This window comes from Seriola aureovittata, chromosome 18, assembly GCF_021018895.1.
Source record: "Seriola aureovittata isolate HTS-2021-v1 ecotype China chromosome 18, ASM2101889v1, whole genome shotgun sequence".
NCBI lineage: Eukaryota > Metazoa > Chordata > Actinopteri > Carangiformes > Carangidae > Seriola > Seriola aureovittata.
In genome coordinates, this window is record NC_079381.1 from 23478742 (window position 1) to 23495000 (window position 16259).

General features: G+C 44.4%; 1 protein-coding gene across 1 annotated transcript in view; it reads right to left on the reverse strand.

Moving 5' to 3' along the window:
- Positions 1-16259, reverse strand: part of grk3 (G protein-coupled receptor kinase 3) — a 64270-nt gene that overhangs the window by 19144 nt on the left and 28867 nt on the right. Inside the window, exons 3-12 of the mRNA XM_056403350.1 lie at positions 11309-11382; positions 11022-11123; positions 8917-8991; positions 6840-6901; positions 6644-6695; positions 5821-5912; positions 5637-5736; positions 4763-4841; positions 3961-4091; positions 1446-1540 (exon numbers count right to left, since the gene is read on the reverse strand). Of these exons, the coding sequence (XP_056259325.1) occupies positions 1446-1540; positions 3961-4091; positions 4763-4841; positions 5637-5736; positions 5821-5912; positions 6644-6695; positions 6840-6901; positions 8917-8991; positions 11022-11123; positions 11309-11382 (862 nt within the window). The remainder of the gene's footprint in view (positions 1-1445; positions 1541-3960; positions 4092-4762; positions 4842-5636; positions 5737-5820; positions 5913-6643; positions 6696-6839; positions 6902-8916; positions 8992-11021; positions 11124-11308; positions 11383-16259) is intronic.

Below are 16259 nucleotides of genomic sequence, written 5' to 3' on the forward strand. Positions count from 1 at the left end.
GTGTCGGCTGCTGGTGTTTTTTAGCTGGAGCTAATCAACATTAATATTAATGAGGCTAATGCTAGCATAATTAAAAGGTATAATCTGTAACTTTTCCACATTAAAAGGTCTAAAAACAACCAGAGAAATCTGGGATTTTAATCTCGGTAACGTTTCATTGGTCGCCTGTCAATGACATCATCTCCTCTATTATCACTTAGAAGCTCAAAATGGACTTTTATTCAGATTGAAGTCACATTTTTCAGCTCTTTGTTTGAAGCAGATGAAGGATTTTAGTCGTCGGACGTTATCAGAGAAACAAGCTGAGGAAACGTCAGACAGCTCAACTTCGGGGGAATCCTGTGTCTGCTGAACTGTGTTGGCGAAATAAAGATTTTAATAGTGAAACTGTTTTCTTCAGAGTCTCTACTGGTTTTAATCCTGGTGTGTTTGTTGTGCAGAGGACGAGACGTCTGTGGATCATTCAGCTGCTGGTGAAAAACCTCCTGAGCGATTTACGAGAAGAAGAAGAGAAGGCAACATCTCCCAAACAGTCTTTCATTGTTTTGATGGAGACAGGCAGAAGTTACAGACTCACTACCTGATGATCAGCTGATCTGAAATGTTGATTATTGACTGATACAGAAACTTTTACATCTGCTTTTTTCTCTCTTTCCTTTGTTGTATGAGTCGACTGATAAATGATGAGTCATCTACACACAGCTGATGAAACACATCATGTGGACTTATTCATTATTATGTAATTATTGTGACTGATCATAAACTCACATGGAAACATGCTATTGATTATATTAAAGAAAAAATATCCACATCAGCAGCAATTCTGTAAAAATATAATACTAAGTTAATCCAAAGTGGGGGGGTCGACCTTTAAAATAAAAGATTAATTCAATAATCTTCCTACAAAAACGAGCCAATATGTCATGATCATATAAATCCATTGTTTCCAATCGTCATGCGGTGAAAATAAATGATTTAGTTTAAATAACGTTTAGAGTTAAATCTCTCCAGAGCGTGAACCAGAGTTTATTTCAGAACAGGAGAGTAAATATGATCCGAGAGCTGTTTGTCAGTTTAATGGACAAAAACATTACAAATAAAAGGAGATGTGCTTTTTATTGTTGGTGTTAAATTAAAGAATAATATAAAATATAAATCTGAAAATGTGTAATTTGCTAAAAACAATTATTTGTATAAAGCGTGTTTTTTTTTTTTGGTTACATATGTGAATGATTTCCTTTTCTAAAACGATAGAACAATGCTCATATGTTGTTGTTTTTATGTGGAATTTCCTTTTGGTTTTCAGAATAATGGTTTATAGAGACATTTCTTAGGGTTACAAATGTGGATGAGTTTGTTTTTGGTGAGCAGCTTAATGATAAAAACGCAGAGAGGCATATTTAAAAAACCCAGTGACGGGCGTTAACACAGGTGGGTGCACTCACACGCTGGCGTGGGGTTTCTTCTTGGAGAAGTCGCAGGCCAGGCCGAGGTCGGAGATACGAACATGACCGTGTTCATCCAACAGGATATTAGCTGGCTGCAGAGAGAGAGAGAGAGGGAGGGAGAGAGAGAGAGAGAGAGAGAGAGAGAGAGAGAAGGAGAGAGAGAGAGAGAGAGAGAGAGAGAGAGAGAGGAGAGAGAGAGAGAGGGAGAGAGGGACAGAGAGAGAGACAGAGAGAGACAGACACAGACACAGAGAGAGAGACAGAGAGAGAGAGACAGACAGAGAGAGACAGAGAGAGAGAGACAGAGAGAGACAGAGAGAGAGAGAGACAGAGAGAGAGAGAGACAGAGAGAGAGAGACAGAGAGAGACAGAGAGAGAGAGACAGACAGAGAGAGACAGAGAGAGAGAGACAGAGAGAGAGAGAGATAGAGACAGACAGAGACAGACAGAGAGAGACAGACAGAGAGAGACAGAGAGAGAGAGACAGAGAGAGAGAGAGATAGAGACAGAGAGAGAGAGAGAGAGAGAGAGAGAGAGAGAGAGAGAGACAGAGAGAGAGAGAGAGAGAGAGAGAGAGAGAGAGAGAGAGAGAGAGAGAGAGAGAGAGAGAGAGAGAGAGTGAGATACTGACGGACAGATAAGATCATAAGTATTGGAAACAATATTGGAGACCTCGCTAATTCACAACTTAACTTACAATTTCCGCTCACCAGGAGAAAATTCAGTGTGGATAGAGGCAATAAACGAAAGCCTCCTGTCCTGGTTATCCTCCAGTGTTTGGCAAAACCGTGACTCACTCTCACCCCCCCCCCCCCCACCCCCCCCCCCCCCCCCCCCCCAAAACACTCAGCCTCAAAGTATTATCTGCATCGTACTGCACTGTTTATTAAAGCCCTAAAACTGTTCCCTGACTTCCAGCAAAATATATCTATTATTATGGCAACCAGTCCAAACAGGGGAATTGGAGGAAAAACAGAAGAGGGTTGAAAACATGGCTGATATGAATCTACGGCTTTGAAACGGCATCTGTGGAGGTGTTGTGCTGGACGGGTGGACTGAGGCACGCAGCACGCCGCTGTGATGTTCAGGGTTTTAATTCATCGTTCCTCTGTCAGAGGTTTCACCTTTAAACAATATAAAAATCAACCTCTGTTTCTTTCTCTCTTCAGCTTCTATTGGTTTATTTTACACGAGGTGAGAAAAGAAAAGTGGAGGATCAGAAGAAGCTCAGTGAGATTCAGAGGATAAGATAAACACGAAGTATAGTTCAAGTCGTCAATACAGTCATATATAGAGAGGAATCTTAAGTTTATGTTAATGACTAAAGATTCTGGGGAAGAAAATGAAAGATTTAATATTATTAATATTATAATTGTAGATTTCAGCTTCTCAAAACAAAAGATTTTCTTTGTCAAATAAACAGGAAACTTAATATTTGAAGACGTCATCTCCAGCTCAAGATGTTTCATAGACTAAACAATTAATAGAAAAAACAACCTGAAGACGAATCAATAATGAAAATAACTGTTAGTTTCAGCCCAATAAAGGAAACAGGAGGAAAAAGGGACTATTTTCTGAGGCGGATTAATGCACATTTGGTTCTTTAGTGAGTGTTTGATGCAGCAGGGCAGCGTGTGTGTGTGTGTGACTGAGTTAAAATAAACTACAGTGTGTGTGTTGATGGTGATGGGGGGGGGGGGGGGGCTCTACCTTGAGGTCTCTGTAGACGACGAAGCGGTTGTGCATGTGCTCCAGACCCAGGATGATTTCAGCCGCGTAGAAACGCATCTCTTTCTCACTGAACACGCCGTGCTGAGACAGGTGGTAGTGCAGGTCGCCCCCTGAACACACACACACACACACACACACACACATACACACACACACACACACACACACAGAGAGACACACACACACAAACACAAACCAGAGCGCGTCAGTATGACCTCATAACACTTCATACATCAATCAATATCCATCAATAAGTTGCGGTATTCTTCTCGGGGGAGAAAATGAGAATCGATGGGAGGCCTCCGATGACTCTTCCCTCCACACCGAGCGTCTCCGTCTTAACGTGTATTGACTGGTTGTATTTATATCTCAACTGAAGCTCCTACAGCCGCACACTTTACACTGCACCAGGATGATGACTGTGTTGACTTTAAAAGGTGACTCAGGCTTTGATTGTGAGGCTGTCTGGAAACAGTGAGCGCAGCCGCTGATAAAGCTCAGAAACTGGCGGCTGGCCGGCCGTTCCTTTACAGGAAACACTAACAATGAGTCGTCAGTTAAAAGAGGGCTGATATTAGACGGGGGGGGGGGTCATACACGTAGGCGGCGACGGTGCAAAGCACCATCACCGAGGTCAAAATCCCATCAACTTCTGATTCTCTGGGGGGAGGGGGGAGCTGAGCGGCCGGAGACAGGCTGAGTAATCCAATCTTTCTGTCTCAGACAGACCGACTGAGGCGGAGGTTTAATCTGGGCAGGTGGGGGGTGGGGGGGGCTCTACCTTGAGGTCTCTGTAGACGACGAAGCGGTTGTGCATGTGCTCCAGACCCAGGATGATTTCAGCCGCGTAGAAACGCATCTCTTTCTCACTGAACACGCCGTGCTGAGACAGGTGGTAGTGCAGGTCGCCCCCTGAACACACACACACACACACACACACACACACACACACACACACACACACACACACACACACACACACACACACAAACACAAACCAGAGCGCGTCAGTATGACCTCATAACACTTCATACATCAATCAATATCCATCAATAAGTTGTGGTATTCTTCTCGGGGGAGAAAATGAGAATCGATGGGAGGCCTCCGATGACTCTTCCCTCCACACCGAGCGTCTCCGTCTTAACGTGTATTGACTGGTTGTATTTATATCTCAACTGAAGCTCCTACAGCCGCACACTTTACACTGCACCAGGATGATGACTGTGTTGACTTTAAAAGGTGACTCAGGCTTTGATTGTGAGGCTGTCTGGAAACAGTGAGCGCAGCCGCTGATAAAGCTCAGAAACTGGCGGCTGGCCGGCCGTTCCTTTACAGGAAACACTAACAATGAGTCGTCAGTTAAAAGAGGGCTGATATTAGACGGGGGGGGGGGTCATACACGTAGGCGGCGACGGTGCGAAGCGCCATCACCGAGGTCAAAATCCCATCAACTTCTGATTCTCTGGGGGGAGGGGGGAGCTGAGCGGCCGGAGACAGGCTGAGTAATCCAATCTTTCTGTCTCAGACAGACCGACTGAGGCGGAGGTTTAATCTGGGCAGGTGGGGGGTGGGGGTCACCTTACCGTTCATGAGGTCGAGGATGAAGCAGAGCTTGTCGGGGGTGTGGAAGGCGTACGTCATACACACGATGAATGGGCAGTCCTGCAGAGACACGGAGAGGAGTCAAACCACCAACAACTACAATCACAAACGATGATGATGATGATGATGGTTTGGAGTTTCTCTACATCAGGTGGACGTGATTTATTCTTCAAGTTCAAATCACATGAATACTACATGTCACAAAAAAGAAGCAAGATTTGCCTTAAAATAAAAACAGTTGCATAAAATAAAGTCTTCTCCTTAAAATGTGCACTGAAGTATTGAAGGTATTTAATACTTAAACTTCCGTCAGTTCAACTGTTGCACAGATCAATAATCACATAATGTAAAAATACTACTGCAAACACACTGCAACTAAAAGTACAGAAATATTCTCAGCAAATGTGATGAAGTATTATCTTATTATATTTCATGTTTCAGGTGTTAATAATATATAAACATATTATTGTATGTCATGTTTCAGGTGTCAGTGATGCTGCCACTAAACAGCAGTTTTACTTGTCACACTGTAAAGTAAAACATCTGTAAAATATCAAGTAGAACACAGAAGTTTTGTCAGATGTTGTGATGCAACATGAGTCATGATTTCCGTTGTAATGGTCTTTTTTTTTAACTTCATCTACTCTGAAATAAAATGTGGGTTTTTTTTTTTTGTGACACATTTTGTCCTGATCAAAAGAACTGCAGCTCCTGACGTTGCACTATTTGAATTACTAGTGCAGTCGCTCGTATCTTTGTCTGTCAAATAAATGTGGTGCAGTAAAAACTTTCCCTGTGAAACGCAGTGGGAGTGTGACGCAGTGAGAGAGGTGAAACGTCCGGCGGATCACTCACCCCTGTGCTGACTAACGACAGCATGATTCTCTCGTTGAGCGCTAGAGTCTCCCCCTGCTTCATCTTGATCCTCTTCTTGTCCAGACACTTCATGGCGTACCTGACGGCGACACAACAGAGACGTTCAGAGCGCGAACTTTCAATTTCACTCTCACCCGTCGGCCGTGCGTGTAGCTGCTCTTACATCTTCCCCGTGTCGGCCTTCCTGCAGCCGTACACCTCCCCGAAGCCGCCCCTGCCGATGATCCGATGCACGCTGAAGTCGTTCATGGTCAGCTGGAGGAGGAGGGAACAAACTCAGGAACCGGATCGTGACAGTAGACGTTTTTACTCAGCAGATGAAGTTTTCATCATGAAACCTAATTATGAAACTTTGGTCACGTCGTGCCCGTGAGACCTCAGCAAACACCTGCTGATGAAGACCATGATACAACTCCTGAAAGCTCTGTAAAAAGAAAGCTAGTATGTGGCCCTTGATTCACTTGATCCATCCGCTGAACACGTGAGCTGTCACCAATCATCAGGTAACCACGACAACATGAGCGAAGCCTTTAAAGGTACTTTTTTCCTCGACAACCGGACCGCCTCCATCTGTCACTGAGTTGCTCTATTCTGTATTCTCATGTCTTCACGACGTCCTCTCCGTCCCTCCCTGATGACATCACCATCGTCACCATCCTGTAGCTTTATGTTTTTGTTTTAATGAATCAACTTAGATCCTGTTTCGTCGCGGCGAACAGCTCAATCAGCTCAATATAAACATCTAAAAGTGTAACCCCCCCCCCCCCCAGGCTGTCTTGGTGGCGTTGTTTGCTCTCAGTACCTGCACGCAATGCATCTTGGGAATGGTTGGCAAAAAAATAAATGCTGCATTTCTCTACGCATTTGAAGGAGCCTTTGAAACCGCTGTGACACAACTGGTCTTCTAATGCAGCCTCCGGATGAAGCGGCCTCCTGTGCTGTTTAAATCCCCCAAAGCATTATGGGAACTGTAGTTTCGTACTCACATGGATGTTGAGCTCCACGTTCTTCCACTGGCAGAAACGAGTGAATTTATCACTGAAGGGGGGGAAAGAAAAAAGAGGTGAAGATGAAAATGTGAATCTGCTGGTGATGTGCTGGAACAAATGAAGTGAAACTCCTCCTCCTCCTCCTCCTCCTGTCCTTCCTCCTCCTGCTCCTCCTCCTCCTCCTCCACCTCACCTCTCAATGAACTTCTGGAAGATCTTCCCTCTCAAGCTGTCACAGATCTCCACTATGTATGGCTGCAGGGGGACAGACACATAAACAGCGTTTCTCTTCAGTCTGCGCCTCAGTAACAACGTGATAAAAATTCTTTACAGATGTATGTGAATGTATCTTCTGTGCATCGTCATGGCGAGACGCGCCGCGTTACGGCCTCTGATGCTTTTCTTTTCTCCCGCGCTGAACGTTCCACGTCTTTTACGCTTTGACGAGTTTGAGCAACAAAATCGACAGGAAATAGTGACAGGTTGATGTAATATCTCTGAGTCAGTCACTGGGGATAATTTTATATCCAGAATAAAAGCCATGTTGTAGTTTAAAAGGAGGAAATTGTTGATTAGATTTACTCACAGATTAGATTAGATTTACCGCTGAAAGAAGACGTCTCTTGTTTCTCTTTCTCAGTTCTTTTTTGTTTTTTTCCTCGGTTGCCTTTTGGCGACTGATGCTAATTACCAGCGGTACGAATGTGAAAATGTGGGGTTTAAAAATACTGTTGAAAACATAAACACATCCTGGGCGACAGTAAATGATTTCTTTGCATGTTCGCGGCCAATCAGGTCGCAGAAACGGATCACGCGCTGATGTTTTTGCTGTTAAAAGTCGAACAGAGACGAGCGCTCACTCTGAGGAAAATTCAAGTGCGAGCAGAAATCAGCGACTCAGCATTAACAACACAAAGAGCTGCTGCGGGTAAACGAGGTAACGAGATGTTGGTGGTGTGGAAACACTTAGACTCTGTGGAGGGGCGGTCACTGTTAGGACGAGGCTACTTAAAGACATTTCACTGCTTAATCTGTTTTATTCTACCGTTTAAAATCCTATTTATACATCGTCTGATTTTCCTCGGTGTCGTATGTGAAGTGCTTTTAAACGCCTCGTTGTCAAAGAGCACCACGCAAACAAACTCGCCTTGCAGAGCGCAACCACTTAGTCTCGACACCAGCAATTAGACCCACCCCGGCAACAAGCTGCATCTTTATCTATCTATCAAAATCTGAAGACAAAGGCTGATACGCTCGATCGAGAAAGACAGATTTAAATTGATCAAAGTATTGATCCGCTCTCTGGCGGAGAACAATTTCACACTGCAAGATTTACAAGGATTTTCTTTTATTTAATGATCTGCTACAAGTTTTTTTTTTTTTTTGTAGGATTTGTTTATTTAAATAGATTTGCAAATGTACACAACACAACCAAAAACAGAGACGCAGCACGGACGACGACAGGAAGTGTTTCCAGGGGGACAATAAAAAGTGACGGACCAGGCTGGGACGCACTTGTTCAATGATTTTAACTTCAAAAGTCACAAAGTACTGAACAACAAGCGTGTCTCAGCCTGGTTCGTCACTTTTTAGTGTCCCCCCGGAAACACTTCCTGTTGTGTTGCGAGTATTTGTCAAACTGATGAAGATGTTTTCTGTATTTGTTTGTGTTTCGTATATTTGCACGTGTTTTTTAGGTTGCGGTGCGTTGACCTCTCCGGGCCGCCGTAGCTCTCTGCCCTTGTTTCTCGCTCTGAGTGGAACAGGGAATTTTGATCTTAAGGGAAAATTCAAACTCAAAAGGGACAGACAGACTTCATACTTTTCGTTTTATTTACTAATATTGACTCATATGAAAATTGTGCCGGGACATTTTTCCAGCTCACCCCGACACAAATCCCCTGCAGCCACTTTGCGAAAGTGCAGAAGGTGTAAAAAAAAAAAAAAATAAGCCCAGAAAATGATTGTGTGTGTAATTTACACCCTCGAATGAGCTGAAGGTGTAAAGGACAAAAAAATAAGCGAGAACACCATTATTTTAATTAGTCCACAGCTCTCACTATTTGTCGTGCTGAGATTATAATCTGTGCTTCTCTCATCATATGATTCCTCACTGTTTTGTGTCAGATTATAACATTATGAGCACAGGAGAAGCTGTGGTGAACACAACATGAACGATGGCTGAGCTCTGTGTATATATATATGTGTGTGTGTGTGTGTGTGTGTGTGTGTGTGTGTGTGTGTACTGTAAGTGTTGAAAGGGCTTTTACCTGGAAGAGAGTTGGGGGAACCTGTTTCTTTGCCAGGTGACTCTGCACATGGTCGACCGCTTTCTTAGAGAAAGGCTGAAACACAGAAAAGGAAATAAAGAGATCATTAAAAAAAATGCAGCTTTACCAGTAATTTCACTTCTGCTTTCAGTGAACGTCCCTGACTGTGACACGACCGGCACGTCAGACTGCAGCGAGGCCTCTACAGGACTTATCTGTGTGTGTGTGTGTGTGTGTGTGTGTGTGTGTGTGTGTGTGTGTGAGTGTGTGTGTGTGTGTGTGTGTGTGTGTGTGTGTGTGTGTGTGTGTGTGTGGGCGGTGTGTTCAATAACTTCCTCCCTCCAGAAAGCAGCTAACACTAACTTTGCTTTACATACAAAACTGTTGCCTCGCAGGAGGACAAAAGCTGCACTGTGGTGTGTTGTTTGTGGTGGATTTGGATGGTGGACTCGTTCCAGACGCTTCTGGGAGTCGAGACAGAGCAGACTTGTTTGGGGGGGGGGGGGGGGTAACAACACACACCCTATACAGCAAGGATTTCCCATCATTGCTTCATGTTCATTACATGATGAGTCTTTGTTCATGTACTCAAATACAATTGTAAGCTACCTGTTCTTTAAGTATTTTCATTTTCTGCTACGTTCCAAATCTAAGCAACACGCTCAGGCTCCCCATCAGACGCCGAGTCTGTGACACTGCTGGTTTCATCTGGCGGGTTTTTGTCACAGAGACACACAGTTGGTGTCTGTGGTCGAAACGTTGCTCACTGCATCATTCAGACCTGAGTCACGACAGGACGTTTACAGAAAGGTGTTTGGCACCGGGGAGCGATGAGTTAAAAATGTATTTGTTATGTTGCGTTTAAGATCTTAATGAACGGCCTCCACTCATGTGAAGGAGTAAAGGACACGAGCAAAGAATGACAGGAAGTTCAGTTGCTCACATGCTCTGTGTAAAACACAGTGAGAGGATTTCATCCCTGCAGTCGGCAGCAACCTGCACGACACTGTGAGGAGAAACATCTTTATTACTCACACACTGACTCATCTGACACCAGAGGAATCTCCTCAACAATGTAAAAGAGACTCATTTCTCAGTGTTTCCTTTTATATCAAAGCTCATCCAGTGTAAAGGTGTGTGTCCATGTGTAGTGTGATTATAGATCAGCTCTAGCTTCTATATTAATACTGTGAAAGTATCAAAGCCTCAGTCCACAGAGAAATGCACACAGCCTGTATTCAGAAACTGAGCCTTAAAACCAGCCGTCAGGACTTCTGGAACTTTGTGATGTCACAACAAAGCAGTCACCAAGCCCCGCCCACCTGGACCCACCATCCAACCCTTGCAGGATTTGGTTTCTCTGAGTGTTTTTACCTGAAATCTGCTGTATTTTTATTGGATCACTCAGAAAACAGTCAGCCAATCAGAAGAGAGGCTCAGAGCCTCCATATGTTTCTTTTTAAATTAATCAGGAGTAACACTTCTACTTTATTTATTTCTAGTTGTACTTTAAATACAATGACAATAAAGGCTTTCTACTCTGCTTCTATTCTATTGTTATAAACAGTGTGATGTTCTGGGCTTGGACGTCGGTGGTTCACAAAACCTTTTGTCTTGTTCCTCCTTAAAATGACACCACCTCTACTTGTATTCATCTATGAGCTCTGAGCGGATTTCCACTGAAATAATCTTAGTTAGATTAGTCAATTGACAGAAAACAAATCTGTGTTTCCAGCTTCTCAGCTGTGCGGCTTCGCTGCTTCACTCTGTTTTATATCACTGTAAAGTGAATATCTTTAGGCTTTACACAGCCGCTCGCACGAGGCATGTCATTTGATGACGTCATCTTGGACTCTGACAGATGTTTTTAACTTTTTTCTGACATGTTGTAGACATGTAAAAAGGGGGTAAAACTATCAAACATTTAAAAAGATCAGAGAAAAACATCCTGTCAGTCATATCACAGAGACTCCTCCTCCACCTCTGCCCACCGTGTGTGTGTGTGTGTGTGTGTGTGTGTGTGTGTGTGTGTGTGTGTGTGTGTGTGTGTGTGTGACCCAGAGTGCATCAGTGACGCAGTGTGGATCTGAGGGAGGCGTCCTCACATGTGAACAGGACAGCAGCTCCTTCATGATGTAGCCGTCGTAAATCTGCCGACTGCGGCTCAACCTTTCCTCCTCCGAGTCCAGCTTCTCGTAGTCCTTAATCTGAAACACACACACACACACACACACACACACACACACACACACACACACACGGTCATCTCAGACGCCACAACAAAACAAGGCAAATCGCCTCCAGTGAAGCCTAAATCTGAATGAACGAGATTACAGGCGTAATCTCTGACCCCTCCCATGATGCCGTCTGATCTCGTTGACGCTCGACTTACTTCTTCGTAGAACTTGAGCTGCGGCACGGCCTCGTCGATCTCGTTCATACAGAAGTCCTTGAACAGCAGGAAGCCTGGAGGACACACAGAGAGAGAGAGAGGAGACGCAGTGAGGAGAGACGACCTGAACCTGTTCACTGTTTTATTGTTTTACAAACACTCAGCTGCTTCATCAGTGAACTCCACGCCAGTGATAAAATCGTAGAGTTCTGTAGGAGGAGCTGGCACCGGCGGCCGAGCTGCTGCTCCAACACTTCGGTCCAGACTGAAATATTTTGACAACTATTGGACGCATTCCCATGAAATCTGGTAGAAATCCAAGATCCATATTTGAGGCGTTTTCACCGTCAGTCAGTGATGTGTGAACGTTATTACTAATGCTGGATATCTTCCTCATACTTTTCTAAATAAAAGCAAAGTGGATCAAGAGAACAGAGGTTTTCTGAACACAGGTAAACCCGATAAAACACACTGACCGATGTCATCACATGCAGTTACACACACACACACACACACACACACACACACACACACACACACACACACACACACGACAAACAGTGAGCTGCTAGCCTTCGTGCAAACTGGTCAGACAGATCTGTGGCGTCTGATCTTCGGGTTGTTGCTCCTGTGAAAGTGTCAGATTCTCCGTGCGAGGCGCTTCGATCGGTGATCGTGTGTTTTTGAAACTTATTTCAGGGCTGCGGCTTCACTCTTTCATTTAACAGGTGACAGGTGTTTACAGTGGTTACTGCAGAGTCATTTGACCTGGGAGTGAATGCGGTTTTACCCTTTTCCATTGCAGACAAAAGCCTGATATGAGTGGGTCGGAGCGGGTTTTTTGACCAGTGGAAGAGGGCCTGAAGATATTAAAATAAAATCTTCGGGGCTCCTGGGATTCAGAATTGATTCTCCTCAGAACAAACAGAATGGGCCGTAGTATTTTCAGGCTATTATTCCAGTAAAATCCAATATAAACCAAACCTGACCGTGACGCAAACTGGTCAACGGGTTAAACAGTAAACTATAGTCTTTTGTCTGTATAAATAAATTACTGACCAACATCACTGGTTAAATGTTTCTGCAACATTAATAGATTTTAATAAAATAAAATAAGTTTGGATCTTACTGTAATAAAATGATTCTGTGTCCCACTTCCACACTATGTCGTAAATCTAAGCCGGTGTGGAGGGTGTCAGTGTCCACAGTGGAAAAGTGACTGAATCAAACTAGAAACAGACAGTGAGCATCAGAAACACTTGATTTTGCAGCGTGGCTACTCCAGGCTGCAAAACATTTAAAGTTAGGTGAAGAAAAAGATCTAAGGAAACAACAACAAAAAGTATTAAATCTTCAGAAAAACATTGGGGCTTCTCACCAACCCAAAAAGAATCTGTTCAGTATCGTATGTGACAAAGAAAATAATCGAATCCAAACACGAGACGCTGGAAGCAGAAAATATCTGGACTAAAACTATTATTTATCAGAATATTTGCAGATAAATGTTCTGTCTATTCTGTCTGTTGATAAAGTGAGACAATAGTGTAGCCTACATTAGGTGATATTACACTGGTGGACGGCCCACACACACACACACACACACACACACACACACACACACACACACACTGAAGTAAACAACTCTAACACACACAAACATGAAAGAGGGGCAGCTTCATTTACTGTATTAGCCTTAATAACGGATTGAGGTTGTCTTGTTCTTATTAGGGCGGCTACAGCAGCTGATTCTGAGCCACACACACACACACACACACACACACACACACACACACACACACACACACACACACACACACACACTCATAATTACAGAAAATGGCACCGGGCGTTACTGGCTGAAGATGACACACTCGGTGTCGCACTCAAATGCACCAACAATGGATAAAAATCTCACAACGTGTCGTCAAATCCACACTCTGTGAAACATTATCTGAGGAAGAGGAGGGGAGGGGAGGGGAGGGGGGGGAATAAAAATGCATCCACGTTTTGCTTGCAGAGATGAGACGCGCCATCGCCATGGAAATTACCTCCATGGTTACGGGCTATATGCGTGCAGTGGTGAGGAGACAGACTTGTGCAGTAGACTGAGCTGCTGGACAGGAGGCGAGGCCCTGACTCCACGTTCACACCGAGATGGAGAGGACAGAGACAGAGACGAGCTCAGCGGACACATGTCCAGGCGGCGTGTTGCTGCCGACACACAGCGGTGCTCAGTGCCCCCCTCCCCCTCCCCCCGTGTTGGTACGGCGCTCTCTGTGGCTTTACCTGATTAGCATCAGGTATTAGCAAAAAATAGACGGCTAACAAGATCTCATCCTCAAGTCGGATCACGAGTCTGGTCGGCCGCTCTCACCTTCCTGACGGTGCTGCGGGACATCGTGTTGTGGACTGTCTGACAACGAGGTGTTAGAAATAAAAACACAAATAACAAAAACAGAGAGATCGTCGAGTTGCTTCTCCCTCCTGTCGTCACTGATCTGATCCGTCACAGTCAAATCACAGGAAAAGTTAGAAACCACTACAGCTAACCACTGTTTTTTATCATCAATTAATCTGCTGGTTATCTTATCGATTAATCAATTAACTGTCAGGTCTGTAAAAACATGAATATAATAATTTACCAGAGCTCAGGGAGACGTTTTCAGAACAGCTGATTGTCTAAAACCTGAAGTTATTTAAATTCACTCACTTAAAAAACATAACAGGAAGCATCAAATATTTTTGTATTTTTTTGTTTCTCATTAGACAAAAACAATTAATTGATTATGAAAATAGTTGCAATTAATTTTTCTTACAATCCGCTAATAGCTAAAGGAGGTGATTGGACAGGTAAAGTGTTTCAGTCAGGGCCGTGCGTCCCTGTGTGTTTACAGTCTGTGGCTGTTCGCCCGATGTACATGATCCTGAATGCATCATTGTTGAGGAGCTGTTGAGTCCGTATCATCAATTAATCGACTCATTGATCGATGGAAAAATAAACATTCCCCAGTCGCAGTTTGTCTTTTCTTTAGTAAATTCAGTGGGTTTTTTTTTAATATTTTGGACTGTTGGTTCAAATATCTGACGACACGTCCTTCAGCTTTTTACTGTTTTCGATTAATCAAGACAACAACAGATAATGGAAATAATCCGGAGCCGCAGCCCCTGATCAACCGCCAACTCAAGCAGCAGCAGATCAGACGGAGTTCTTCCTTCAGAACGAGATCAAACGTGCTCATAAAACAGAGGAAATTAGAAGCAAAGTCTGTGTTTGAACAGGCTCGTGTTCGAGGCCCGTCGCTGTCTGGGAATTCATGATTGTTCAGTTGCAGAAATCAGACGCAGAACAAACAAAGAAACGAGCTTCTCGGCTTCTTAAGAAGCAGCGTTTCGCTTCAGTGGCGGCGGCCTCACGGATTCAGATGGAGGCGCGCTCGGGGAGCAGACGCCATTTGTTTTGGGCCCGGCGTCTACTATCACCCGTTCTCACTTCTTCCTTTCCTCCGCTTTATCTCTCCTCCAGACGTGATGCATCATTTCCCCTCCGCTCCAACGACAACACCGAGGCTCATGCGAGTGAACGCGCTCACATGCATCCACACATGGTGTATGTACACACCCGAGCGCACAGGGCACCCTTGTTTGCAGAATGGGTGCCACTGACAACCCCCCCCCCAAAACACACACACACACACATTAACAGGTTTTCTACAGCGAGGACTAAACGTGCCAGAGAGGCATTAAGAGAGGGACGGAGGGAAAACGACAGTTCTTACATCACCAAGACTCAAGGATTAACCTTAATCGCTGAACACTTCAACACTGCCCAGCTAATTCAACAAATGGCCTCTTCCAGAGACACACACACACACACACACACACACACACACACACCACACACACACACACACACACACACACACACACACACCTAGCTCAAATCAGACACGAGTTCCTCTGAGCTTTGTCTCATTAGTGAGATCACCTGAACCGTCTAAAAATACCGAGCTGGCTCGCTCTGACAGCCGCCTCCGTCTTCCATCATGACGGCCAACAGTTGGCCTCGCCGCCAGGAGCAGGTGAGGGCGAAGACTCTCAGTACAGGTCTGACTTCAGACCAGTACTGAGGATCATTCCTGAGGCTGATCAGTCAAGAGACGAATGGACAGACTGGTCGATGATGACGTTTAAACCCGGTCCACAGCGGAACCACACCGTCCTCTCAGTGACAGAATGTGAGCGTGACGTCAGAGGAATATGGCCGCCGTGTGAATATGGTCTATTACTCAAACTGTGCTATTATCCTCATTATGTTTATTGCAGCTTCAAACCGCTGACTGCACCCAAATCAAACAGCAGGAATCTGCTGGCAGGTTCTGTAAGAAGTCGATCTGGCAGGAAGAATGAGACCAACTCGGTCTTAAAGACTCAAGAGACTCAAGAGTCTTTAAGACCGGAGAGTCTTTAAAACTGCTCACAGAGTCGTGGTTCAACACCACCAGACTTATCTACATGTTTCACTCATGTTGTATTTTACTCTTATCACTTTCTTCAATGTTATCTCTCAGGAAGTTCACACCTAAACACGTTTTCACTGCCGTTTCTTTCACTCACGTCATTCTCACATAAAAATATGTTGGGTCAACATCAGCTCTAGTAAAAACATTCATTATCCAACCAGCGTGTGGGAGGGTGTGTGTGTGTGTGTGTGTGTGTGTATTTGTGTGTGTGTGTATGTGTGTGTGTGTGTGTGTGTGTGTTTAACCCTTTCACTCAAAGACGCACTTCAGTCTTTGACGGTTTCCTCTTGTTTTATTTTGTCACAGAGAAATTTCTGGAAAAGGAGAAAAAGGTTTCTTCTCACGGACGGTGACGTGAGACAGAGGATGACTCTGTTGCATTATACATACGCTGACCTTTAACTGGTGGAAGAGAGCCGGCACCGTGCGTG